This window comes from Alnus glutinosa, chromosome 7 (genome assembly GCF_958979055.1).
Source record: "Alnus glutinosa chromosome 7, dhAlnGlut1.1, whole genome shotgun sequence".
In the NCBI taxonomy this organism is placed as follows: Eukaryota; Viridiplantae; Streptophyta; class Magnoliopsida; order Fagales; family Betulaceae; genus Alnus; species Alnus glutinosa.
The window spans coordinates 25,657,370-25,685,061 of NC_084892.1; the positions used below are offsets into that span (position 1 = coordinate 25,657,370).

At 36.8% G+C, this 27,692-nt stretch overlaps 3 protein-coding genes across 3 annotated transcripts; 1 reads left to right on the forward strand and 2 right to left on the reverse strand.

Annotated features, from left to right (window-relative positions):
- Positions 1 to 7,519: 7,519 nt before the first annotated feature.
- On the reverse strand, positions 7,520 to 8,297 carry LOC133873377 (uncharacterized). Its single transcript, XM_062311090.1, has 2 exons — positions 8,037 to 8,297; positions 7,520 to 7,819 (listed from the first exon to the last, which is right to left on the reverse strand). Exons 1-2 carry the CDS (start codon positions 8,295 to 8,297, stop codon positions 7,520 to 7,522), a joined length of 561 nt encoding a protein of 186 aa, XP_062167074.1.
- A 9,848-nt stretch (positions 8,298 to 18,145) lies between these two features.
- LOC133872266 (aldehyde oxidase GLOX) lies at positions 18,146 to 20,149 on the forward strand. The gene has a single exon (XM_062309743.1). It carries the CDS (start codon positions 18,229 to 18,231, stop codon positions 19,825 to 19,827), a length of 1,599 nt encoding a protein of 532 aa, XP_062165727.1. The 5' UTR covers positions 18,146 to 18,228; the 3' UTR covers positions 19,828 to 20,149.
- Positions 20,150 to 21,030: 881 nt separating this feature from the next.
- On the reverse strand, positions 21,031 to 25,625 carry LOC133873162 (protein NRT1/ PTR FAMILY 5.6-like). Its single transcript, XM_062310894.1, has 4 exons — positions 25,357 to 25,625; positions 23,074 to 23,291; positions 22,427 to 22,974; positions 21,031 to 22,087 (listed from the first exon to the last, which is right to left on the reverse strand). Exons 1-4 carry the CDS (start codon positions 25,499 to 25,501, stop codon positions 21,217 to 21,219), a joined length of 1,782 nt encoding a protein of 593 aa, XP_062166878.1. The 5' UTR covers positions 25,502 to 25,625; the 3' UTR covers positions 21,031 to 21,216.
- Between the last annotated feature and the right edge of the window lie 2,067 nt (positions 25,626 to 27,692).

Consider the following 27,692-nt stretch of genomic DNA (forward strand, 5'->3'; position numbering starts at 1 on the left):
TGTAAAATAAAAAGAAAAATATAATGCTCTACATAACATTTTATTACTCTTTTATTTTATAATTATTTTCATTAGATTAAAATTTGTTAAAAAAATTAATGATTAATTAAAATTGCTATTTTAATATTATTAAATAAAAATATAACAGATATCATTATTCAGAATAAAAGTGTAATTTTTAGTATTTATCTACTACAACTATATTCAAATCTTTAAATTTAATGAATAAATAGGTTTTCTTGAAATGTTGGACTACCGTTTCTGAAAATAACATTATATAATTACTATATTCAAATCTTTAAATTTAATGAATAAATAGGTTTTCTTGAAATGTTGGACTACCGTTTCTGAAAATAACATTATATAATTTGTATATCACGAGGTGCTTTGAAGAATAAACATACAAGTCTAGCAGCATCTCTACATTGATATAATGAAATTAATCAATAAAGCTACAACGACAAAACACAAAATTAACGAGGCAATAAAAATGATTTATGATCATCTCATGTTGATAGCTTCCCTATTATATAGTAAATATACAAAGAATTTCGTAAAAATTAACTAGGGTTGGTAATTTATGATGACTTGTTAGATTTTTCTTGGATCGGCTTATGGGTCAATCAATTTGAACTTATTTATTTAGTTAGATGGGTTAAATTCATTAACCTTAATACAACCCATTCAAATTAACGGGTGACACAACATGACTTGCTAATCTGTTTAATAAATAGACCGTGTTAGATTTACTCAAACATAATCCGTTTGAATTGTTTGGTTTGTATATGAATTTTTAAAATGAGGTATATTTAAAAATGAATTTTAGCCTTTTAAATTTTTGTTTTTAATTGTAAGATATATCTAAATTAATTTATATGGGTTATGCAGGTCATTTATAGGTTAAGTGAATTGACCCGAAATTAACCCGTTTATTAAACTGGCTAATTCGAGTTTACCATAATTGACTCAAATCCGATTATATAAAATTTTAATGCACTAATTTTGTGTTAAGTTCATATCAAATTTACAAATTATGTCACAATTTGTTATTTCTAAAGTTAACAACCGCTTATTCGAGCTAATACAAGTTTAATGTAACTTTTATATATTAGATGCAAGTTACAACTTGGCATAAAAGTTCATAATATATTATGTCTTTTCACCTAACCCCGTGTGCTAAGGAGGTCACTGAGCATTCCATTAATTCTACTGCCAAACTTTAAATTCATACTCTTTTATATATGCCAATATGAAATGTAAATTAATATTAATGTAAAGTATTATATTGACTAGTACTACATTGTATTGTCAGACTGCATATTTACTCTCCAAAAAATGTCACACTCTCACTCACATATCAGGATCTTATATAATTATTTATTTAAATTTAAAAAAATTCGGACATGTAATTGTGAGATACTATTTATAAAACCCACATAACCAGATAAGTGATTAGGCAACTCAATTTTTATTTGATTAAGTAAGTCTCATAAGTAGTTAGATCTAATAAAATAAGATTTTGACGTGCATTTAATCTCTACATTTGGATAGAGAGAGGTATAGAAGAGGCAACTACAAGAGATAAAATTTTAATCTCTACATTTGGTTTTGTATATAATAGTGTTTTGATTTGTTGAAAAGTAAATGTCAAATTTATGGATTATTTTGGTGGTATGTTGATGTTGTGATGATATTTGTATAGAAGTGTTGTTGTTATGGTATGGAGTTTTGCATCGAGAGTTTGATAATGTTTTAGTTGTGATTATGTTTGTGTTCTGACGGTGTTTTGTGTTTATGTAAGATATTATTCCCTTATGTGGCCTTTATATCACATTTACGGTGTTTGCTATGTTTATTATTTTTTAATAAACATATACGGTATTATGATTATTTCTATTAATTTAGATTACCGTAAATATGGAATCGGTTAATTGATTTTAAAAATCAATTAACAATATTATTTCCTTGATGGAAGGAAACAATACGGTGTTTACCATTTGAGGGTCCCTAACCTAGCCTATAAATAGAGTGCCCGTGTACACCATCAGTACAACCATCAAGCAATAGGCATAGGTTAGAAGACACTCATATTTTTGTTTCCAGAAGTTCTGAAGAAGTGCTTGAGCAACAATGGCCGGAGGTATGCCTAAAACTCTTCTATGTTCTTATTATTTCCGCTGCGCATGTTAGGTTAAAGAAATAATTGTTATTTAATTATTTCTAACATGTGGTATCAGAGCAATATGTTTCTAACAGTTTATGGTTGAGTAATGGTTATTATTGCATTGTTGTGAAAAATGAAGAGTTTTGAAGTTCGTAAATGGTACGTGTTTTAGGGTTGTGTGAAGATTTGGGTTGGTGGACTATGGTTGAGAGAGGACAAGTGTTGAGGGAACATTAGGGTTCAAGCATTTTTCGAATATGAAAAATGCCTAGCTTTGTATTTCAATCAAATGAAGTTGAGTTGTTCAATCGAACCGGTAACAATGACGAAGTGTGCGTTTTGGGTTTGTTTGATCGAGATGAGAGTTTGTTGGATCAAAAAAGAGACACAAAGGTTCAATCAAACATTTAATAATAGTTTGATCGATTGAAACTGTAACACCCCGAAATTAATTTACCTTTAAAATAATCCGAAGCTCTACTAACGTATCCTTATGTCATATGTGCCGAGATCTTAGTCATAATTTTATTTATTTATTTTTAAACTAAGATTATCAATACATTAACTAGATCATGTAAGGATAGATACCATTACATATTTTCATAACCATAAACATTCAACTTGATTGTAAGTCTAATAACCACAAATTACATATTAGTCTTAAAGAAACTTGATACATGTCTCTAACAATAAGTAAATAAGTTGATTACATAACCAAAAGGCACCAAGTGCCATGTATTGTCTCCTTCATAATCATACTAGTACTTCCAAGCTAAAATTAAGCAATAACCCTGGCGACTCAAGTAATTACGTCTACTTCTAGTTCCTCCGGTCCATCTTCTGCCTCAATCAGTGCCCCTTTTACAAGTGGAATGATAAGTCAACGACTTAATAAGTAAATATGATATAGAAGAGGTATATAAAATGAACCCTCATTTGAAATCACATGATACAAACGTTTCATACAATATTTTAGTAGATAAGTTGTCAATTCATAAGAAGTACATGATTATGCTGAAAAGGCATTTCCTTACATGCATAAATTCCAACCGCCGTAAAATTCTTTGTTAATACAAATGACGGAATTTATAAGTGAGAGGCATGAAATAAGACGTTTTCGATTTATGCATAAAATTTATAACTCTATCGCATATGTAACACCTCAATTTTACCCCAACAGTAAAGATAATTTCAACATCAAGGATAAAGAGGATTTATGGTATTTTAAGAGTAAAGCATTAAATTCGAAAACTTGTAAGGAATTATTCTCTAAATTATGAAATTTTTGTTGGGTAAAGCCGGACTAATAATTTTTGGTTAGATATAAGTGGGATTTGTGTGACCATTTCGTTTTTGAGAAAACAAAAAATAAAAAATAAAAAATAAAGGTGAATTGACAATGCCACATTAGCGAAAAAGGGTAAGAGAAAGAGGAAATACATAATAGTATTTCTTTATATTATTATTATTATTTTGAATAAATAGCATCTTTATTGAATAAATTTCAATCACCTAGGTGCATAAAACTCCCTATAAATAATACCACCGATACAGTTTGGAATTTTTTCAACCAAAACTTTATCTATGACACAAAATAGCCTTTTTGGCTGTGGTACGAGTGCCTGTATTTGCATTCCGCTTCATATGTTTGATTCTTCAAGATCTTAGTTGACTCAACCTAGCTTCGATTCCATCCACAATATTTTCAAAGTTGCTCCAATTATTAATTGTTGTTTTAACCGCATTTACAATCTGTAGGGCATCCCCCTCCAAAATTATATCAGAAAAGCCCATCTCTCTACATAATTACACAGCATGAAAAACTGTCAAAGCTTCAGCCATGACAGGTTAAACTAAAAAAAGTCTTTGTAATACTGTGTGCAGCTAAAACTACACCCTCAAAATCCCGGACAACAATGCTAAATCCAATGCGCCCATTCTTTTTATCCACAGTTGCATCCCTGTTAACTTTATAAATACCTGTGGTGGGCGGCTTCCATAAAAAGGGAGAGTCTATATGGATGGGGCTTATGGCAGCCAAATCAGTTGCGGTCGCCCTCCTAAAGTCATCAAGTGACATGTTTGCTTCTCTGACCAGTTGTTGGGGATGAGTAAACACACCTCCATGCACCACCCCATTTCTACAGAACCAGATTTTTCGAGCCACAACCACTATAAGCTCTAGACCCGTCATGTCACAACGTTCCATAAGGGTCTCAAAAAAAATGAATAAAAGTATGACCCCCATTCATACCTTTTTAAAGCTTTTTAGGCCGGCACCCATGGATACATCTTGAACCGAATAGCAACTCCAAAAGATATGCTTTACATTTTCTACATCTCTTTTACAAATTCGGCATAGAGCATCAAAAACTGCACCATGTTTTAGTAAATTCATTTTGGTGGGAAGAAGATCATTGCATGCCCTCCACATGAACATTTTACTTGCATTGAAAATTTTAAGATTCCAAATAGTCTTCCAAATTGTCGTCTGTGCACCTTGTCTAGAACTTCCACTATGCTGGATGGCTTGTAAATCCTTCTCCATATGATACGCACTTCAAATTGAAAAATCTCCACTCAATGTACCGCGTCAAATGAGAGAGTCCTTAGTTGGCATAGGACTTAACAGAATTTGACATATAATACGGGCCTCCTTTTCTTGAAAAAATTATTTGATAAGGGGTGAATTCCACCACTTAATATCTTGGTCTATGAGGTCCACTACCTTTGCATCCTTCGTTTAAAATCTTTGTGGAGATTGAATTAAGAATGATATTAGAGTAAAATCCATTTGTCGTCCCAAATTTGGATATTTCTCCCATCCCTCACCCGCCATACAAGCTCTTTTTTTTAGGACATTGCATGCAGATATCAAGCTTCTTCATGCAAAGGATGGTTGCTTACCCAACGTGGCCTCTAGAATTGTGGACTGTGGATAATATTTTCCCTCAATAATCTTTGGGGCTAGTGAGTCAGGGCTGACTCGAGCATTAGGAGGAGTAGACAGCCGCTTAAGGCCCCCGATTTAATAAGGCTCACAATTAAGAAATATTAATGGAGATTTATTTTCAAAAAAAAAAAATAAAAAATTAAGGCCATGTTTACCATCAATATTCTTTAATTAAGGCCCCAAGTTATGGTAAAAATATAATTAAGAAATGCATTAATATCATGCTAGCGACCCCAATTTAATAAGGCCCCCAATTACGAAATATTAATGAAAATTTATTTTTTTAAAAAAAGTATTAATTACCATTAATATTATTTAATTAATGCCCCAAATTATGGTAAAAGTATATTAAGAAAGTCATTAATATTATTGCATGAGATATGGGCTTTTTTCCCCTCTCTCTTACGTGTGATGCTTTAGTATACACACAACATTCAAAAATAGTGTATGAGTCCAAGGTTCAAAATAGAATGGAAAACAAATATGCTCGCAAGATAAAAAGTCTCTAAATATCTTCTTTAATTACCGCAAATATTATTTAATTAAGTCCCCAAATTATGATAAAATAATAATTAAGAAATACATTAATATTATTGCATGAGATATGGGTTTCTCTCTCTCTCTCTCTCTCTCTCCCTCTCTCTCTTGTGTGTTGCTTCAGTACACATACACAACGTAAAAAATAGTGCATTTATGATTGAGTCTAATGTTCAAATTAGAATGGAAAAAAAAAATGCTAAGAAGATGGAAAGTCTCTAAATATTTTATTTAATTACCGTAAATATTTTTTAGTTAAGGCTCCAAATTATGATAAAAATAAATAAAAATTAAGAAATGAATTAATATCATTAGATGGGATATAGGTTTATTTTTATTTTCTCTCTCTCTCTCTCTCTCTCTCTCTTACATGTGTTTCTTCAATACACACACAACGTTTAAAAGTACTGCATTTATGATTGAGTCCAATGTTCAAAAATCAAAATAGATTGAAAATAATAATAATTGAATACTAAGAAGATAGAAAGTCTCCAAATATTTTATTCAATTACAAATCATACTCTTTATAAGTTTCCATTTTTATTATCTCAATTTCTCTATTCAAGTCTTTATTCAAATTTGAATTTATCTCTTCTTCTCCAATTTCATTATTTCCCAATAACTTACTATTCAAATCCTTAAAATTAGGGGTGTACAACCGGTTGCAGTTTTTTTACAATCAGGGTCCCCGGTTATTCCTATTTCAATAACTGCAACTGTAACCGGTAGACTGGTTGCAGTTTTTATTAACTGTCGGTTATCCGGTTATTTTAAGCCGGTTATTAACTAGATAACCGATTTTCATATATTGTTGAATTTTTCAATTTTTATTTTTAAATCCAATATTTGGCATTTAGTTACATTATTTTCTGTCATTCCATGTTAGATTTAAATCACTAACTAGATTTATATCTAATTAGTGTCACATGGCCAAATTGAAATAAGTAAACTTTTTGAACAATTAACTACAGATCAAAAGCCGATTTGAACGCCGATCAGTTAGTATTCGGATCGCTATTCTTTATGATTTGTATCAATACAATGACTGAATGTTATGAACCTTGATAATTGAAGCTTGATAGCTGCTCGAAATTAGATAATAATTGACACTTAAATGGGTCAAATCCTCCACTCACTCTAACACACGATTAAGAGGGATTTACAAATAACATTCTTGATAAAATGATCTCTAGCAATTGCTGGGTTTAAATATAATAATACTGAGTAACCCATGGCTTGGTTATTGACCAACTACTTGATAAACTGATCACTACTAACATACTGACCTATTACTAACATGGAGAACATGGCCCACAACTATAGCACATGATGTCCATCAGACCCATTCTAGAATACTCTTAACATATGCAGCTACTAACTTCTCCCATGTAAGCACTAGCTGAATGCCTCGTGTCCATCAAGTCTTACACGCACCTCCCTTCATTTCAGTACACGTCTCCACTCAATCTCCACTCCCCCATTATTTCAGCACACGTTTCCATCTTTCTCTCGAAGCTTCTTTCAAAATCCTTTCCCCCATTTTCGCACCTCTCTTGGTCGGATCTCCGACCAAAAGCCCATAACAATCGGTATGTCTTAAAAGACCTTGCCCACAAGGTTAGGGAACCTCCACCTGAGCTCGTGGATGTCCTCCCAAGTGGCTTCTTCAATCGAGGTTCTGGCCCACTGTGTGAGTAGTTCCGTGGTGGCGTCATTCCCTTTCTTCTTCAGGCGACGGTCGAGATCATCTCGGGTTCTAGAGATAATGTCCCTTCCGGCGAGATCTGAGGGAGTTGGGTGATGGTTGTCGTAGTTTGCCCTATTTTTTTTTTTGTTAGGCACGAGATGTGAAATGTGGGAAATACCTAGCTTTCTGGGGGTAAATCCAAGGTAAAGGCTTCGGTTCCCACCTTCTTCAACACCTGAGAGGGGCAGTAGTAGCAAGGTGCCAGTTTCAGATTCCGGCGCAAAGCTACGAACATCTGGCGGTTGGGACGCAAGTGGAGGAACACCCAGTCACCAACCTTAAATTCACAGTTAGTTCGTTTCTGATATGCAAAGAATTTCATCTGAGCTTGTGCTTCCTGCAAGTTCTCTTTGAGGAGGGTGAGGATGAATTCGCGACTTTGGAGTTCCTCTTCTACGGCCTGTACGCAGGTGACGCCCTATTCAAAGGGCAGGAGAGCTGGCGGTGGATACCCATAAACGGCTTCAAAGGGGTTGATATTGGTGGAAGTATGGACGGAGGTGTTGTATGACCACTCGGCCAGGGAAAGCCAGCAGAGCCAATCCTTGGGCCTGTCACCCGAGAAGCACCTGAGGTAAGATTCCAAGCTATTGTTTGTGATTTTCTGTTTGTCCCCCCGTTTGTGGGTGGTATGCCGTGCTCATTAAGAGTTCGGTTCCACTCAAGCGGAACAATTCCTTCCAAAATGTGGTAGTGAACTCCAGATCACGGTCACTAACAATAGTTTTTGGTAAACCATGCAGGCAAAAAATGTGATCGAGAAAGTACTTCGCCACTGTTCCTGCGATGTAGGGGTGAGCAATAGAGATGAAGTGTGCATACTTACTCAGGCGGTCAACTACTACCATGATCACATTCTTTCCAAGTGAAGTGGGTAGCCCTTCAATAAAGTCCATGCTGATTTCTGTCCATATTTGGATTGGAAAGGGCAGTGGCTAAAGGAGGCCAGCAGGATGTAAGTTCTCCACTTTGTTGCGCTGGCAGACATCACACTCCTGGATGTGGTTTTTGACATCTTGCCGCATCCCAGTCCAGTAAAAGTCTTTCTTTAACCTTGCATTTGTCTTGTGATTGCCCATTTGGCTAGCTAACTGATTGTTGTGATATTGATGTAGGATCTGCTTCTGGAACGGTGCCAGTGAGCCCAGGTGGAGTCGGACTTTGTAGAACAGAAGACCATTTTGGGAATGGAACTTCACTGGATCCAATTTCCCTTGGTGGAAATTTGATAGGAGATCCTGCAGTTGAGGATCAGTTTGATAAGCATCCCTGACCCCTTCCATCCATGTTGAATTAACTGTGCTAGTTGTATGGATGTGTGAGTTAGAATTGCTTATTGAGGATAGACTACCTGTGTTTGTCGAGTCTGGTTGAATGTCTGCATCTTCAGAATAAGTGGCCCTAAACAGAGCATCAGCTGCTTTGTTTTCCCTGCCACATTTGTATTCAATCTGAAAATCAAACCCTAAGAGTTTTGTCACCCATTTCAGTTGAGCTGGGGTTTCCACCATTTGTTCCAACAAGTATTTAAAGGCATGTTGGTCTGTTTGGACTTTAAAGCTCTGCCCTAGTAAAGAGTGCCTTCACTTCCTCACTGTCATCATAAGCGCTATGATCTCTTTTTCATAAGTAGACAGAGCTAAGCTTTTTCCTTTGAGTCCCTGGCTTAAGTAAGCCAAAGGCCTCCTCTCTTGCATTAGTATAGCACCGATTCCCTCCCCTAAAGCATCACATTCAACAATAAAACACTTAGAAAAATCTGGCAACTCTAGGACAGGAGGGTTGGTCATCACTTCCATCAATCTTTGGAATGCCTCTTCAGCTCTCTCATTCCAGCCAAAAGAATCCTTCCTGAGTAAGGCTGTTAAGGGGGCTGCAATTCCACCATAGCCTTGTACGAATTTCCTGTAGTAGCCAGTGAGGCCCAAGAAACCCCTTAGAGCCTTAGGGTTTTTAGGCATGGGCCACTTGGTCATAGCTTCGATTTTAGCCGGGTCAGCCATGACTCCCTCCTCCGAGATTAAGTGGCCTAGATATTCCACCACAAGACGCCCAAAATCACAGTTAGTGAGCTTGGCATATAGCTGCTGTTGCTGCACTATCTCTAAGACCACCTTTAAGTGCTTAATATGGTCTGTAATATTCCTGCTATAGACAAGTATATTATCGAAGAAAATGAGCATGAATTTTCTTAGATAGGGCCTAAATACCTCATTCATTAATCCTTGGAAGGTTGAATGAGTGTTTGTGAGTCCGAAGGGCATCACTAGGAACTCGTAGTGTCCTTCATGAGTCTGGAAAATAGGCTTTGGTACATCATTAGGTTTCATCATTATTTGATGATACTCGGATCTTAGATCTAGCTTAGAGAAAATAACCGCCCTATGTAGCTCATCCAGTAGCTCATCAATGTTAGGAATATAATATTTATCTTTATTGGTGTCGTGGTTGAGAGCTTGGTAGTCCACACACATGCGCTAGCTCCCATCCACCTTTCTTACTAGCAATACTGGGGAAGAATATGGATTTTGGCTCGGTCTAATAACCCTTGAATTTAGCATTTCTCCCACTAACCTTTCAATTTCTTCTTTTTGGTACTAGGGGTAATGGTAGGCCGGACACAAGTTGGCTTGGCCTTTTCTTGGAGTATGATCTGATGGTCATGGCTGCAGGAAAGGGGAAGCGCTTTTGGCTCCTTGAAGACGCCACCGAATTTGTCAAGCAGTTATTATATTACTGGATGTAAAGCTATCTTGTGCTTAGTTGGTTTTTCCCCAATCATTTGGAGCCATATGCCTTTGCAATCTGTCCCATTTGCCTTAGGTATTGTTACCCCATCATCTAGCATGATTTTATATGGCATGAGCTCCTGCAACTGAATTCCCTTTTGGTTGAGACTGAATTTCATGGTGAGAGCTACGAAATCCCATAAAATAGGATCAAGAGTTCTCAGCCAATCAATACCCAACACCAAGTCGCATTCCCCTAGGGTTAGTAGATGAAGTTTTGAGTTAAATGAGTGACTTTGAAGACAAAATAAAACTGCTGAACAGCAACCTTGGCAAGGAAGGGTAGCCTCTTCCGCTACCATAACTATGAGTACTTCCGGTGTCAATTAGCACCACCACCACCACCACTACTTGAGATCCGATCTTGCCCATTACCTTCATTGTTTGAGGTGCTGGAGCCCCTGCCAAAGCGTGAAAAGAGATCCTTAGGAACTCACCTTCCACCACTTCAGCATCACTTTCTTCCGCCTGAAGTACCTCTTCGACCGTTTCCTCCATTTTTTGCTCTTCTTCGATTCGCATGGCCTCTAGCAAGTAGATTTTAAGCCTATTACAGTGATGCCCTGGTTGATATCGCTCATCACAGAAATAACACAATCCCTTATCTCGTCATTCCTACATTTGGTTAGGAGAAATCCTTCTAACAGGGATATTTAGTTTTTGGTTATAGGTGTTTGAATTTCTGTTGACTGGCTGGGTGGTAAGAGTAGACTGAGGGTTACGGTTTTTTGTGGAAAAGGGTGTATATGCTATTTTAGAGTAGAAATTATGGGCTAGAAGTCTAGAGTAAGTGGATTTGTGGGTTTGGTAATTGGAATTAGATGACCAAGTGTTTACCTTTTGGTGGCGGTTCCTCCTTAGCACTTCCTCTTCTTGTAATCGAGCCAACCCAAATGCCGCTGATAAGCAATTAGGTTTTTAACATCGTCACCATAATACGACCTCCTTCAGACCACTTAGAAATGTATGTACGCGGAACTCCTCAGTTAGGCCAGAAATTCGGTTGGATAGTACCTCAAATTCAGATTGGTACTCCTCTACCGTGGTTGATTGGACTAGTTTAGTGAATGCCCCAATTTGATCATCATAAGCGGACGGTGCAAACCGTATTTTTAGTGCCACCACAAACTCTTCCCATCCTCCGGAGTGTCCCAACTCCATAAGCCAAGTGTACCATGTGAGAGCCTTTCCTTGCACGAGAAAGGCTAAAATGGATACCTTTTGATCATCCGGTGTGTTGCCATAGTTGAAAAACTGTTACGCCTTTTGAATCCAATCCATGGGATCTGTTCCATCGAACTTTGGAAAATCCAGCTTCAAAGCACGAGCATGAATTCCTCCTTCTGAGGATGGAGTGTTGGAAACCACATTCTCTCCACTTGATTCCCCTAAGGCCTAAGGGCTGATTTTTAGTTGGCTTTGGTGGCTGGTTTTCGATTGTCTTTCTTGTATTTTGTTTGCTGATTTTTGCACAACTCGCAGCTAGACTTCCCAACTAATTGAGAATGTCATTTAGCTTGGTAGCATGCTGGGCTACAGTGCCTTGGAGAGAAGCCACAGCTTTAGCTTGCTGAGCAGCTTGTTGGGCCCTAGTTCCTTCCGCCATGTAGCAAGAATGCGGCTCTAATACCACTATTATGAACCTTGATAATTGAAGGTCGATAACTGCTAGGAATTAGATAATAATTGACACTTAAAGGGGTCAAATTCTCCACTCACTCTTAACACACGGTTAAGAGGGATTCACAAATAATATTCTTGATAAAATGGTCTCCAGCAACTGCAGGGTTTAAATACAATAATACTGAACCCATGGCTTGGTTACTGACCCACTACTTGATAAACTGACCACTACTAACATACTAACCCATTATCAACATGGCGAACATGGCCCACAACTATAGCCCATGATGTCCATCAGACCCATTCTAGAATACTCTTAACATATGCAGCTACTAACTTCTCCCACGTAAGCACTAGCTGAATGCCTCGTCTCCATCAAGTCTTAGATGCACCTCCCTTCATTTCAGTACAAGTCTCCACTCCCCCATTATTTTAGCGCACGTTTCCATCTTTCTTTCTAAGCTTCTTTCAAAATCCTTTCCCCCATTTTCGCACAGAACCGTTTCCTATATTTTCCACCACTTTTTGTTGGATCTCTGACCAAGAGCCCATAACACTGAATGATGGGGTTAGAAGATGGTAAGAGGTATAAAAAATTTCTCCCTTTTATTCTACTTCGGAGGAAATCTGAAACAAGACTTTTCACTTTGAAATTTTTTTTTTTTTTTTTTGGTAATATAGATATATAAAAAGTTAGAATTATAGATAATAATAAAAACTGGTTGTGGTTACTCGGTTATTAATCGGTTATTTAAAATGCAATAACTGGTAATCGCAACCAAATACCCGGTTATCCGGTTGCGGTTATTTTTGATTTTTCCGGTTAGCGATTGTTGGCAATTATTAGCGGTTACCGGTTATTTTCGATTAATAACCGTCCCGCTTGTACATCCCTACTTAAAATCATTCTATATCTGGCCAGTGATTATTAAAAAAAAAAAAAAAAAGAAAAGAAAAGAAAAGAAAAAGGGTTAGTTACCAAAAACTCAATCAATCAATTGCATTAATTTTTTTATTCGATTTTAGGAAATATTTATACACTAATTTGTCTTTCCTTATGCATGTTAAAAGTGTTAGATAATCCCATCATAAAGAGTAAAATCCTACATAAGAATCTAAAATTAATAATGTCACAAGAAAGATTAAATGGATTAGCCATATTACCGATTGAAAAAGAAATGTTAAAAAATACTTAAATATAAAAACTTAATAAGTAATTTTGCATATCAAAATGTGAGAATAATGAATTTTAAATAAAAATATAATTTAAAAATAAATAATTTTAAGTAAAATGCCTCACTTAAACTTCTCACCTAAGGCTCAAAATATATCGAATCGGCCTTGTAGTGAGTTAGGATTTTTTAAAGATTAATTGAGACTCACACGTTAGAAATTGAAATAATTATAATATAAAAAATGTTTATAGCATTAAATAATAATATATTCGATTAATTAAGTATGATACGGCGTTAGCATTTAGTTAAAGTGTTAAAAGCTCGCGTAAGCGCAGCGTAGGTCAGATTCACGTCGACCACCAATACAGGGAGCAATCAGAAAAGAAAACGTAGCAAGCTAATCAGTATCTAATCACGTAAACCCACAAGAAATCCTGTCATTATCAACAGACAGAGACGGCAATAATAGTACAGTAATGCAAAGACCTTTTTTGATAATTAGGCCTGATAAGAAGGCGATTACCTTGGCTATATCATTGAGAATGAAAAAAATAAAAAATAAAAATAAAAAAAATGGAAAAAAAAAAATCGATTAGCCCTCAATTAGCAGTACGACGAAGTGATGGCGTTGGTAAGTTACTTAGAACATTTACATCCTTTTATTTATGTGAAAAATGACTAACCAAAACCTATGTTAAATCGTAAATCAAACAAAATTGATAGACAAATCAACTAGTAGGTCTATCGTTGATGGCAATTGGCGGTGCCTCCTCGTGAACCTCCACTAGCACGTGGTTCTCCATTGGATCTCCTTCAAGAATTCCGTGGCCTTCAGCCAGTGGCAAGATTGCTCAACCATCGCACCTGCTATGAGGATGCGTTCTAGAGGGGCTTCAACTCTGAGAACGAATATGAACAGTGAACATTAAAAATGCAAAATGGCTAAGGACCCGATTTTTTTAAAAAATATTCAAAATTACGAATACTGAAAAAATTTATTTTTTAAAATTATATTTGGATGGTTTAAAAAATCTATGACAAAATAAGGTAAAATCTGAGTAGAATTTGAATTTTAAAAAACAGTATTTGAAAAATGAATTTCACTCAAATATGTCCTAAATGATTGGGAATGCTCATATGTGTTTGGCAGTTTGCTTCCACTTTTATTCCTGCAAGCTATACAAAATGAAGCAATTTCTTAAATTTTATGTAATATTTAAGCATTGAAAGCAGCTTCTTCTTCAAGAGCCCAATGGACTTCAGAGTTGCCATAAATGGGCCAAACAAAAAGTATGTTTTTGACGCAAATAGACGCGGGCCCAGAAGACCCACCCAAAAGCGAATTAGATAAGAATACATAAAGAATCATCAACCACTGGGGAAAGGAAAAGTGGCTTCTCTTGATTGGGCTTTCTAAAGACCAAAGGCCATCCACCAATCCATCTCCATGAAGAGAAAGAACAGATCGAGAGAGACTTCTGTTGAAATTACAAAGGACAAAAACATACATTTTCTACAAACTTTTTTCAATACGGTCTCTAAAAATAACATGTGTTCGATCCTTAAACGAGCTGGGTGAGTGTACACAAGGATCCAACGTTGAGAGGATCATATATTTATATATATATATTCCCTATCGAGAAGAACAAGGAAGGCATTATGGTTGAATCCTACGATTGCCCCACTAAAAATCCAATCCAAAATTTCTCTATCTTAGCCGTCAAAAGTGTTATCTGATAGGGAAACCAACACACGTACTTAGTTTCAAAGCACCAGTAATTGTATTAAAAAAACCTTAAACCGATATGAATATGTAAATTTAATTAATATTTTAATATTTTTTTTTCACGTGTGGCCCAAATTATTTTTTAATAGGTGAGGTTCAAGACATGAAATATTTAATTAAATTGGGAGGTAAATGAATGAGACAAAGTTCAAACTCGAAACCTCTGCTCTGATACTATTTTAAACCGGTACTTATCCTAAAAGTTAAAGCCGATAAAAAAACCTAAATTTAATAATTTAATTAATACTTTAATACCACTTAAACAGTCTTTCTATATGGTTTTATTTTTTTAAAAAAATTATGGTTACTTTTGTCTTTTTGTTGGTCTTAGGGAGATATCGACACAATTGGTAGTTTGAGGTGACATTGACAATTGTGTGGTATTTTGAGGGGATATATATATATTTAAAAAAAAAAAAAAAAAAAAAACTACAAAAAAGAAAAAGTACGTAGCAGATTTTAGCAAAGTCAGCAAAGCATTATGACAAATTTGGAGGAAGAAACTAACCTGGGATGAGAATAGGCATGCCCTTTTCCTTCAATTATGTGCTTGAAAATCCATTGATTCTGGACAAGTTCAGGTCTTCAGGTGAGGAGGTGAATTAAGGATTGGTTCTGAATGATGAAATTGAATGGTTTATTCAAGAAGCTATTGCTGAATAGAACATGCATGCTCGCACAGAAATAGGTCATCAAAAGGATCTGCTAGCTGTCTTATTCACCTGAGAAAGAACATCAAATTTGAGAAAAGATCAAAATATGAAGAATATTAGCACGTTCCAACAGTTTCTGACATTTAATTCTGAAACTTTGAGTTTGTTCCTTAGTTCTGCTCAAGAATCCATACACTTTCCTAACGAGAATAATATATTAGCCAATTCTCCAAATAAGAATAAAATAAAGTACAAAGAACTGAATGCCCCAAGTGATTTGCTAAGGCTTTGGTTTGTTAATTTTACCGATATGTTAGAAATTAGAATTTTATGTTAAATTAAAAGATGATTTCAAAATTTTGACAGGATTTCGGCCTAATCCCACGAGCCTAATTAACCTGCCCAAGCTGTCTCAAACATCCAGAATGTTGGGGTTCGACTTCTTTGATTGCTCAACACGTCGCTTCAATCCCACGTTTCCGACCTTATGATGTTGTCATTAACTTTATGTACGAAAATGATATAATCAAATGCTTCTCTAACTTAATAGGAAAGGAAAATGATTCTGCTAGTGCAGATATAATAATAATATTATGATAAACACACGACGCCCATTGAAAAAACATATAACTAATGATGTCGTTTAGTTATATAACTAAACGACATCATTAACATCCAGGATTCCAGGTAGATGATCGATGGCATTCGTTCATTACTGGTTATTGTTACCAAAAGAATCATTAATAAAGGTCCTTTCCCTAGCTGTACGCCAAGGCTTTTAGTTGTTAATTGGCTTTGGTAGACGATCTCATGATGTGGGCAACGGAGATGTCGTCTGTGACCCATCATCCTATCGTCATAGCCAGCCAGGTGCATGTTGAGAAAATACCATCTTTTGGTTGAAGAGTAGTTGGTTTTGATGGCCTTGGAATGCTACGGGGCAGTTCCGAAAGTTCGCTTCAACACATGGGATGAGGCTTGGGCTCGAATCGATCGGGGTAGAGGTCTAGTGTGCCTTAGAAACCGTGAACACATTTCATGCTTGTCAAATTGCGATGCGAAGAAGGGCACAAGGGCCGAGTTTGGGTGTGGGCAGTTCAAGGAAAGGTGACCCATTTTAGTTGAGTAATGCTGTACTTTATGAGGAATGCTAGGCCTTTTTTTTAGTTAGGGGCGGAGCTACACTTTAGCCTGGATGGCTTAGCCCCCGAGTCAAAGATTTTTTTTTTTTTTTTTTTAAAATAAAATTTAGTTTTGGCCCCCCCCAAAATATTATTATTATTTTTTTCAATTTCGCCCTTCCAAAGTTTAAAAGCTGGCTCCGCCCCTGCTTTTAGGGTCTTTTTATACTGACATGACACATTGTATTTTTTAATAAAAACAAGAGAGAAATAAAACTGTAATTTTTATTTATTAAAAACAGAGTGCTATGTCAGAATAGAAAGATCTCATAACTAAGGGTATACAAACGGTTATAACCGATGGTTATTAGCTAAAATCGTTAATCACTTATGCGGTTATTGCATTTTACCAACTGCAACCGCTAACCGCATAGGCAGAGACAGTTATTTTTATAACCGCTGGTTAGTGGTTATTGCGAAGATAACTGGCGGTTGTATAACCCCTTTTCAATTTAGGTTTTTGGTCGATTTTTGACCGGTTTTGGCCACTTTTGGGCCACTTTTAATGCAAGCTTTTAAATCCAAAATAGTAACAAAAAATCAAAATCAAAATACAAATACAAATACAAATCTAAATCATAACAAATGCAAATAACTAAATACAAACAAATCCAAAAAACAAACATTACAAATATATATATGGCAATGATACATGCACAACAAGTGCACAACTTCAATGTACATTAGAGGGGACTCACATGTGTGGATCGCATTCCAATGTGTCTTGGAGTTGTGCACTTGTTGTAATTTGAGCATTTCCCATATATATATATGTATGAGCTCCACCCTAATATGTCTTGGTGTTATGTACTTGTTGTGCATGTATCATCTCCTATATATATATATATATAAGCGGTTAGCGGTTATTATCCACTTTTCCTAAACCCTATAACCACTAACCGCCTTTACCAATGCGGTTATCGGTTATTTATAACCGCTTTTAAAAGCGGTTAGCAATTTTATACCGATTTTGAAACGATTATAACTGCTTCATTTGTATGCCTTTATCCAAAATGATACTAAAATAACCTCTGACATTTCTAATACTTTGTATCACAATCGCAATATACTAACCATCTATTCAGATATATGAATTTTTTCCTTAAAATTCAGACACATAAATTTTTCTGAATTTTACGGCCATCACCATTTGAAAAATAAAAATAAAGAAATGGAGATCCTTATCCGGTCCGGCGGCCCATTCGTTCAGAACATTTGTTGTTAACGAGTAACGCATATAAACAACGTGGAAGGAGAAAAGACAGCTACCATGTGGTGGCCCCACTTTGTATCCATGCGTCGTCCATATTCCTCACACCGACACAAGACTATACGACCCTCCAATTGCAAACGAGTCACCACACACCCCATTATCTTATGGGGCCCACCCTGCTTACCGTTGCCATTGAATTTATATCTCTTCATACGCAACCGATTAAACAGAAAAGTCAAAAGTCCATCCTTCGATCTCACATCAACGGCCCACAATCACTCCCTTTATTTGTCTCGTCACCTAATATCCTCCCCGTAATTCCTTTTCCTTTTCCTTTTTTAAGTACAAAGTTCACTTCACATGCTTCCTCACTCCCACTGTCCACTCTCTCTGTCTCTGGTCCACTCATGGTTTCAGTTCTCTTTATCTTCGTCTTCACGCTCACGATTGCCCAGCTCACACATGCTAACCTCCCGGGAACGTGGGAGCTCCTGGTTTCCAATGCAGGCATAGCCTCCATGCACACGGCCGTGACGCGCTACAACACCGTGGTCCTCCTGGACCGCACGAACATCGGGCCCTCCCGCAGAATGCTCCCCAGGGGCCACTGCCGGAACGACCCGAACGACGTCGTTCTCAAGCGCGACTGCTACGCCCACTCCGTCGTGCTCGACCTGAATACCAACGAAATCCGGCCCTTGATGATCCTCACCGATACGTGGTGCTCGTCCGGCCAGTTCCTCCCGGACGGCTCGCTGTTGCATACGGGCGGGGACATGGACGGGTTGAGGAAGATCCGAATGTTCCATCCATGTGAGGGAGACGGGTTCTGCGACTGGGTCGAGCTCAAAGATGCGGAGTTGGTAAACGGCCGGTGGTACGCTACGAACCAGATATTGCCGGACGGTTCGGTGGCTATTGTGGGTGGGAGAGCAACTAGCACGATCGAGTATTATCCGCCAAGGAGAAACGGCCCCGTTTTGTTTCCGTTCCTTGCAGACGTGGAGGATAAGCAGATGGATAATTTGTACCCTTACGTTCATCTCCTCCCCAACGGTTGCCTTTTCATCTTCGCCAACTGCAAAGCCGTATTGTACGATTACGAGGCTAACAAAGTAGTCAGAGATTATCCACCGTTGGATGGTGGCCCACGAAACTACCCATCGGCCGGATCATCCGCAATGCTGGCCCTGCAGGGAGACTACTCGACGGCCGTGATTGTGGTGTGCGGTGGGGCGCAGTATGGCGCATTTATCGAGAGGAGTACGGACACCCCGGCGCACGGTAGCTGCGGACGCATTGTAGCGACTGCACCAGACCCGGTTTGGGAAATGGAGGATATGCCGTTCGGGCGGGTAATGGGGGACATGGTTATGCTACCAACTGGCGAAGTTTTGATTATTAATGGGGCCCAGGCTGGGACCCAGGGCTTTGAGATGGCCTCCAACCCGTGTCTCTACCCGCTTCTTTACAGACCCGATCAACCGCTCGGGTTGCGGTTCATGACTTTGAACCCAGGAACCGTGCCTCGAATGTATCACTCCACCGCGAACTTGTTGCCAGACGGACGGGTATTGATCGCCGGAAGCAACCCGCATTATTTTTACAAATTCAAAGCCGAATTCCCCACTGAGTTGCGAATTGAAGCGTTCTCGCCCGAGTACTTGTCACTGGACCGGGCGAATATCAGACCCGTGATCGAGGGGATTCCCGAAATGGTGCGTTTTGGAGAGCGCTTCGATGTATCGGTATCGGTCTCGCTGCCCGTTGTGGGGATTGTGGAGGTCAATTTTGGAAGCGCGCCTTTTGCAACGCATTCGTTTTCGCAGGGTCAACGGCTGGTCAAACTAGCGGTTACGAGCGCCTTTCCTGACGGTGACCGCAGTTACAAAATTCAGTGTACAGCACCGCCAAACGGGATGGTTGCTCCGCCGGGTTACTACATGGCCTTCGCTGTCAACCAAGGTGTGCCAAGTATCGCCCGTTGGGTACAACTTGTGGCCTAATGATTATGGGAGATGATACACTCACAACCCTCACCCAATTCTCACACAACTCCCATTCACATGTGTGTGGATTCCATGCACGTGGGTCCCACACACATGTAAGTAGAGGTTGGGTGGAGGTTGTAAGGCAAGTATTTTCCAATGATTATTGCTTCTTCTTTTTCCGGGGGGGTTATATTATTTTAAATAATTTTTCTTCTTCTTTTTCGTTTTTAAAATTAAATTTGAATTTTTTTTTTTTTTTTTTTTTGGAGCAAAATGAAATTTTAATTGTTTGTAGACTTTGTAATTGAAGATCTGTAAGACTGCAACTGTTGATAAAGAAACGGTAACTGTTGGTCTAGTTTTAATTGCTTTTTAATAGCATTAAATGCATTCCTCGGGGAAAGCAAATGTTATATATAGTTTTAAATATTTATTTTTTAATGTGACAGTAAAAAATAAAAATTCTTATTAATATGAAATATTTAAATTAATTTGTTTAATAATTAATGACGATTAATAAAGTAAGCACTTTCTTTTGTTGATTACATAAAGTAAGCACTTAAAAATAAGTAAAGTGCATGAAACATTTCATTCAGTGAGAAGAGAAGAAAAGTTATTGGTCCCAAACCAACCATTATTGTCCTCAGTGAAAGCAAATGCAAGAAAAGACTCAAAAGGGGGTATAAAATTGGAGTGGGACGGAAACCGTCCCCCTTGCCCTTCTTTTTATTAATTAAACAAGTAACTTTTAATATGGAAAAGTGTCTTTCGATGGCTCATAAAATTGTGTCACTTTAAATCCAATCCTGAAGATTCTTTTAGGGCCCCTGTCTCAGTCTCACTTTGGAAGCTTTGAGTTGTGAATCTCTCACAATGATCAGTCTCAATCCGAAATTTCAAATTTAAAGTTTGGGCTCAATTTAGTCCAGCCGGCTAACATTTAAAACATGCCCGAGATGTCGTTTTAGATTATAAATTCTTTATAAACTGACGTGATAATTCATGTAATTAACTGATGATTAATTTTCTTAAGTTTATGATGTTAATATATATGCCTTTTTATATATCATTCTATCTATGAATTATGAACCCTTATTTATGTCGTGACCTGGTAGTTGCATTTGCGTTATTAGAGCCTCTAAGATCATTTATGAAGTCCAGTTATATTTATTATAGAACAAACCACCCGATGTAAAACTAAATTAGCATGTATGTATATGAACGTTAATTTGTATTAATTAATTATATAGGAAAATTTTCAACAACTGAAACACATGCTTAGACAGACTTGAATCAGAAATATTGCATTTCCTAGAACACTTCAAATTTCTGAATTTGATAATTTAGTTATTTAGACACACTGTACTAAAGCAGGAATAGTAGTACTATTCCATCATCAGTACTCTAAACCATACCGACATGATCATCATCGCCTTCATTGCAGTCTGCAACAGCCACCCTCTGTACATTCTTGTAAGTATACCTTCGAGCCAAGAACACGTAAAAGAACATGTTCACGGCGGCTATGGCCGCCAACAGCCAATAGAATTTGTCCAAGCGGCTAGAGTTCAAATCTTTACCGAACCAACCATGGCTATCCCCCGTCCTTGTTACGCGGTCAACAGCAGTTATCAACCAACTACTGAGGAAGTTTGAAGCTCCTATCACGCTAAGGTAAAGCGCAATGCCTAAGCTTCTCATGGAATCCGGAACTTGGTCGTAAAAGTACTCCTGTAAGCCCACCAGAGCAAACCCATCTCCGAAGCCGATGATGAGATACTGTGGAGCCAACCAGAAAACACTCATTGAAAGAGCACCATTTTTGGGAGCATTCTCCACTGCGCCAAGTCTTTTCCTCTCAACACTGGCTGCAATCACCATTGTAACGATTGTAAACGACATTCCAATACCAATCCTCTTCAGGAGATTGAGGCCTCTTTCATTTCCAGTTGTGTTTCGTAATATTGGGACGAGGAATTTCTCGTAAATGGTCACGGAGATTATCATTCCTATGGCGGCAAGACTGTAGATGGAGGCCGGGGGAATCACAAAACCATTTCCGATCTTTCTGTTCATAGTGACACTCTGTTTGATGAAGAATGTGGTGCTTTGTGCTATGCATATGCCGAATGGCAGAGTAGCAACCCATATGGGGATCACGTTGAGAACAAGCTTCAGTTCCTCCACCTTGGTTACGGTTGCAAGTCTCCAGAGATTTTGCTTCTCAGCCGCCGGATTATTCTTGTCTTCAAGGATGGCCGCTTTGTCTAGAAATCTGAAATGCAAGAGCCAGAAAATTATTCATCTTATTTTGGTCATGTCATTTGATAAGGATCGGTATTGTTAAAGTGTTGGTTAAGTCGGATTAAATTTATGTTCCTTATAAGCTTAAGTTTTTGAAAATAATTGTGATTTAATATAGTTTCAGAGCGAAAGATTTTGAGTTTGAACTTGACTATGTGATTTACTCATATTTTAACTAAATATTTCAAGTGAAATTAAAAGTGCGACATTGTAAATTTTTAAAATTTGAGGTAACGATTGCAAAACTCATTATAGTTAGAAGGGTGGACATGAAGTGTCCCAAACTGGAATGTTTTCTTGAAATGCTTACTTGAGTTTCTTTGTGTGGCACAGAAGCCTCCCTAGGGTTTTCTCCGTTTTGGGAATTTCATACAACTGATCAGGAGTGGAAGGGTGAGGAAGATTTCTCTTCCGAATGGCTGCGACAAGAACTTGCAGCAACGGTGTCAAGGGGCTCCCTGTTGCTGTCCTGTAACGGTAAAATGGCCTTCCAATGGCGAAAATAACCAGCGACACTGCCATGACTGCTGTGAGAATAATATACGAAACACCCCAGTTCACATGGTCTTGCACATAAACAACCACAGTGACACCAAAGAGGAGCCCAGAACAAAGGGCAAAGTTCCACCAGTTGAAATACGACATCTTCTGTTTTCTTTCTTGGCCGTGATCTTCATCAAACTGGTCAGCTCCAAAACTCTCAAGAGCGGGCTTATGCCCACCAGTTCCTACAGAGATCAAGTAAATGGCTAGGAAAAAGACCACCTCGTGAACCTTCCTCGGTTCGGTGCAAATTTCAGTCGACTCACAAGCCTTGAGGCCTGGTACGAACCAGGACATCGTCAGGAGAATCAAACCCTGTTTGTCAAAGATTCTCGATCAGTTTAAGATTCTTAAATTGACAATACAACAATTTTGACTTAAACCGGATCATTCTAAATGGGATTAATTAATTACCATGAGGTAGATGATGGTTGAGATGAGCACTGTTGAGAATCTGCCCAAGTAAGCATCAGCCATGAACCCTCCCAACAGTGGCATCAAAGTAGTAACACCGGACCAGTAGTTAACGTTCCTGGCTGCTGTCTTAAGATCTTGATGAATCACCTTGCTGAGGTAAAGGATTAAGCTGGTTGCAATTCCAAAGTAACTCAGCCTCTCACTGAACTCGATTGCTGCATGTACGTACAGTGGCCAAAATTTAGTCAAGGGATCGATCTTAATTTTGTCCCCTTGGTCACATGTCTAAGAGCTAGCTAGCTACCCTACATACATGCCTAGCTATGAAAAAAGAACATGATCATTATTCATATCAATCCGGCGAGAATAAGTCTTATGGACCTCAGTTCGTGCCCTTTTACTGTTGTGTTGTACTAGCCACGAAAAGTGGTAAAGCTGATATTCCAAGGGGTCTGTAGCCATTTTCTGATGATAAAGCTAAGGAATTGTAGTTTCCGATTGACTAAATTACAAAGAAGAAACAAAGTTGGAATTGGAGACTTACGTTGCACTATACATATGTGCACGCAAAAGTAGAAAGTGAATTTTCATGTGTACGTACCTAAAGTCACTATTTTATTTTTTAAAAATAATAATAATAATAATAAACAAGAAATAAACCAAGAAAATTTCAAAAACTCTAAAATCTAGAGTGCAAACTTAGAGCATTCACATCCTTTAGCTAAAAAAGTTATTTTTCTCTATTTTAACTACATACTTTTTCAAGTTATTTACATCCGACTCTTTATTTTAATTATTTACTTTCACTATATATATGGTAAGCGGAAAACAACTTATTTTGATCCAATTGTAAGATCCCGACAAGCCAAAATAACGTTTAAGTTAAATTTAACAACCACCTTATCCCACATAATATATATTATATATATAGTACTGTCATGACAAATTTATTTCTTATGGTTTCATGATTCATATTTATATATACTATATATGCTAGGACTAATTAATCCATGACATGCATGGACAGATATATTGTACTTCGCATGAACTTGAACTTGAACTTGAAGGAGCACTATTTGAGTCATCTATCTATCTATTCAAAACTACTGCAGTAATCTATCTCTAACAAAAACTACTGCAGTAGTTTTGAATAGCTGTGCAACTAATCCTGGATATTAGGAAAATTTTCAGTGGGGAACACCTTTTCTATTCCAAATACTTTGTGGAGTATATTAAACCCTAATCTGTGGTCACTTTTATGATATAAAAGTATTCTCAGGCCCACATGGCAAATCATGCAATTTGACTTCAATTTTTCTTTTAGAAATGCCCAATCGATCGGCGTACTTATTACGCCCACAATCGACAGCCGCTCGTTCTCTCAATAAACAAAACATGTACGAGCTATCATGTGTACTGAAAGCAATATATTTAGAGGTTAAACGACAGAAAATAGTTAGTTTAATTAATATTTTATTTTTAACGTGTGGCTCAAATTTTTCTTAAAGAAGCGAGTCTAGCTAACACTAAAATATTTAATTTAGATACGAAATAATTAAATGGTGAAGATAATGTTCAAATTAAGTTTAAGACCTTTGTTAATTATCTGATATTATATTAAATTATTATGTATCTCAAGAGTTTAAATCCATAGAAAATGATTAAATTAATAATTTAATTAATATTTTAACAAAACATATATTAGTTTTTTTAACTTTTGCCAGGAAAAATAAAAAGAAGCAACGCTTACTTTTTTTTATTTTTCCTAATTTATATGGTTCCAGGTTGGGTCACTAGCTAACATATATGCTTAGGAAAAATATATAGTATGAATAGAAATGGGGAGTTGGCACATAAAATATTGTTGTAGGAAGAAAAATATATATATTTACAAGGTATAAGTCCGTAAGAATATATATATATATATATATATATATATATATGATTCGGTAAAAAAAGAAAAAAAAAGCGTAACGTACATATGCATGTAAAGATGGCTAACTTTTCCTCTGTCATGTAATACTTTTGTTTGTGTTAGATCACCAGTTATTCTAAGAAAGAGTGTATTTAATTATTTAATTAACATTTTAATAGCATTAATAATCATAATTATGAAGAGTACTGCTATAGTAATTAACTTGCAGATAAGGGAAAATGATAGAGGTTTTTCCTCCAAACGAAGCATATATAAATTAAGAAGCAACGTATATACTAGCTAGCTAGTTGTAGGATAACTTGGGCGTTATTAATTAGGTGATATTAATGATTCTTGTGGCTCACCAATGATAAACCTGGAGGCTTTCCAAACACCAGTAGAAGCTCGAAGAGGAACTCGTCCTTTATGATCCATAGAAGAATCATAAACCCATTTCTCCTGATCCCCAGCGTCGACGACCCTTTTCTCTGCCCCCTTTCTCTGCTCCATATATCTCCCCACTTAGAAAGTAGCGTATATATGTATATATTTTTCCTTACGAAGAAGCAACAACAAGAAAGAAGCTATGGATATGGCGAATGCTATGAATGGTGGTGAGGAGCTTTGCTTTGAGCCTCTTATATAGGGGAGGAGGGCTAGGAGGCTATAGCTTTTCTGCGAGCTTGGTAAAGATACTAAAGAAAAAATGTCTCAGTCTAAGACTCGGGAGAAAAATTTTCAAAGCAATAATTGTGACGGCAGAAAAGTGTAAAAATAAATAAATAAATAAAAAATAATTTTTTTTAAAAAAAAAAAAAAAAAAAAAAAAAAACCACTCTTATTCCTTCCACTTAGGACGTCATTCTTGGTCTTTAGATGGGAATAGCATCCATGCCGATATGAGTTTCTTTCTTACAGAATTGAAGGTAAGTCAAAAGGGAGGCTACAGTATTGTCCTTTTCGGTGGGGGTCACCAAGGCACTCACCATGGATTACTACTGCAGAAGCTAATTAAGCTTAATTGTCTAAAATATTGCAACGATCGATGATCTCTCTCTCCCCCCCCCCCCCCCCCCCCTCTCTCTCTCTCTCTCTCTCTCTCTCTCTCTCTCAATTGTGAATTAACGTTACAAATATAACTTGAATGAGTGGTGCTAGGACGTAGGAACATAGGCTGATCTGTCTCTTAATTTGTTTTGTTACAAATATAACTTGAATGAGCGGTGCTAGGAATACTATGGTTTTGTTTGTTAATGCATTTTGGATGATATATATTTTTTGTTTTGATTTGAAAAGTATCTTGTCATGACATGCAAAAATGTGAAAACTGTTTTTGTGTTTATATGAGCGTTTTATGTTTGTGATGGTAGGTAATGTTTCTGTTTTAAGAGGAGAAAACAGAAATCAAAAAGTAAAAATTTTAACAAACAAAGCTAAAATTATTTACAAATTGATGTGGCAGTCCATAAGTAATGAAATAATTAAGCAAAAATTCTAGTCTATTAATTTCTCTTAATTAATTCCCTAATTATGGATTCCTACGTGGGTTTGTAAATGACTTTGTAGTAAAAGTGGCCGTATCAAAGCAAGGTGCAAAAGCCTTGGCCTATAACTTCTATTTCTACTTAGAGGCCAAAGCATTAGCAACAGACTCTCAATCATTTTCTCTAAATTTAGTGAACAAAACTAGCTACCTCTTGCTTCCTTATTTAAAAACATTCCACAATAACTTCCCTTAATTTTTCTCTAAACTATTGAAATATTATTTTTTTACTTTTACTTTATTATTTTTTTTCTTTCATTTTTATATTATAAGGAGAAGAAATGTGCGAGAATCGAGTTTATGATTATAATAATTATTGTGAAACACTGTAGCATTCTCAATTGTTAGGGAGCCTGTAGGGAATCTACTACAAGTGATTTTTTTGACATTTTTCCTATATTTAGGAAAGGGAACGACACAGTAGCTTCCCAACCATTGTCCCTAAATGTAGAGAACAAAACTACTTTTTGATTCTCTATAAAAAAAAACACCCCATAATAGTTTCCCTTCACATTTCTTTATACCAATTAAATATTATTTCTTTACTTTTTCTTTGTACTTTTTTAGTTATGATTATTTATGTGAGTGGAATGCTACAGTGCATTGGGAAGCACTGTAGCATTCCTAAGAGCACTAGCAGCAGATTCCCAACCATTTTTCCTATATTTAGGGAACAAAACTACTTTTTGCTTCCCTATAAAAAAATACCCCACAATAGATTCCCTTACTTTTCCCTATATCAATTAAATATTATTTTTTTACTCTTATTTTATTCTTTTTCTCCATTTCTTACTTTTTCTCTCTTCCCTATATCAATTAAATATACTTCTTTTATATTAAAATAATACATAGGGAATGAATAGTAGACATGTATACATAGGGAATCACTATTTATTCTCAACCCCCTCATCTAAATATAGGGCATCTGCTATGGAAGGTTTTTTGATGTTTTTCATGAAATTTTCCCTAAATATAGGGAAGGGAACCAATATAGGGTAACTGCTACTAGTGCTCTAAGGAACATAAAAATATAGGAAAACTGATGTGGGTGGCTTTTTATAACTTTCTTGAGATTTTTTCTAAAATTTAGGGAACAGAACTCTTATAGGGAAGCTGTTGTGAATCAGGGATGGAGCCAGAAGTTCTTATGGGCAGGGG

Coding starts and splice junctions, on each gene's coding strand:
- LOC133872266 (XM_062309743.1), top strand. CDS start 18,229: ATGGTTTCAGTTCTCTTTATCTTCGTCTTCACGCTCACGATTGCCCAG.
- LOC133873162 (XM_062310894.1), bottom strand. CDS start 25,501: ATGGAGCAGAGAAAGGGGGCAGAGAAAAGGGTCGTCGACGCTGGGGAT. Junction 23,292..25,356: donor AGCCTCCAGGTTTATCATTG/GTGAGCCACAAG, acceptor ACGTACATGCAG/CAATCGAGTTCAGTGAGAGG. Junction 22,975..23,073: donor CAACCATCATCTACCTCATG/GTAATTAATTAA, acceptor TTTGACAAACAG/GGTTTGATTCTCCTGACGAT.
- LOC133873377 (XM_062311090.1), bottom strand. CDS start 8,297: ATGGACTTTATTGAAGGGCTACCCACTTCACTTGGAAAGAATGTGATC. Junction 7,820..8,036: donor CCGAACTCTTAATGAGCACG/GCATACCACCCA, acceptor CCCTTTGAATAG/GGCGTCACCTGCGTACAGGC.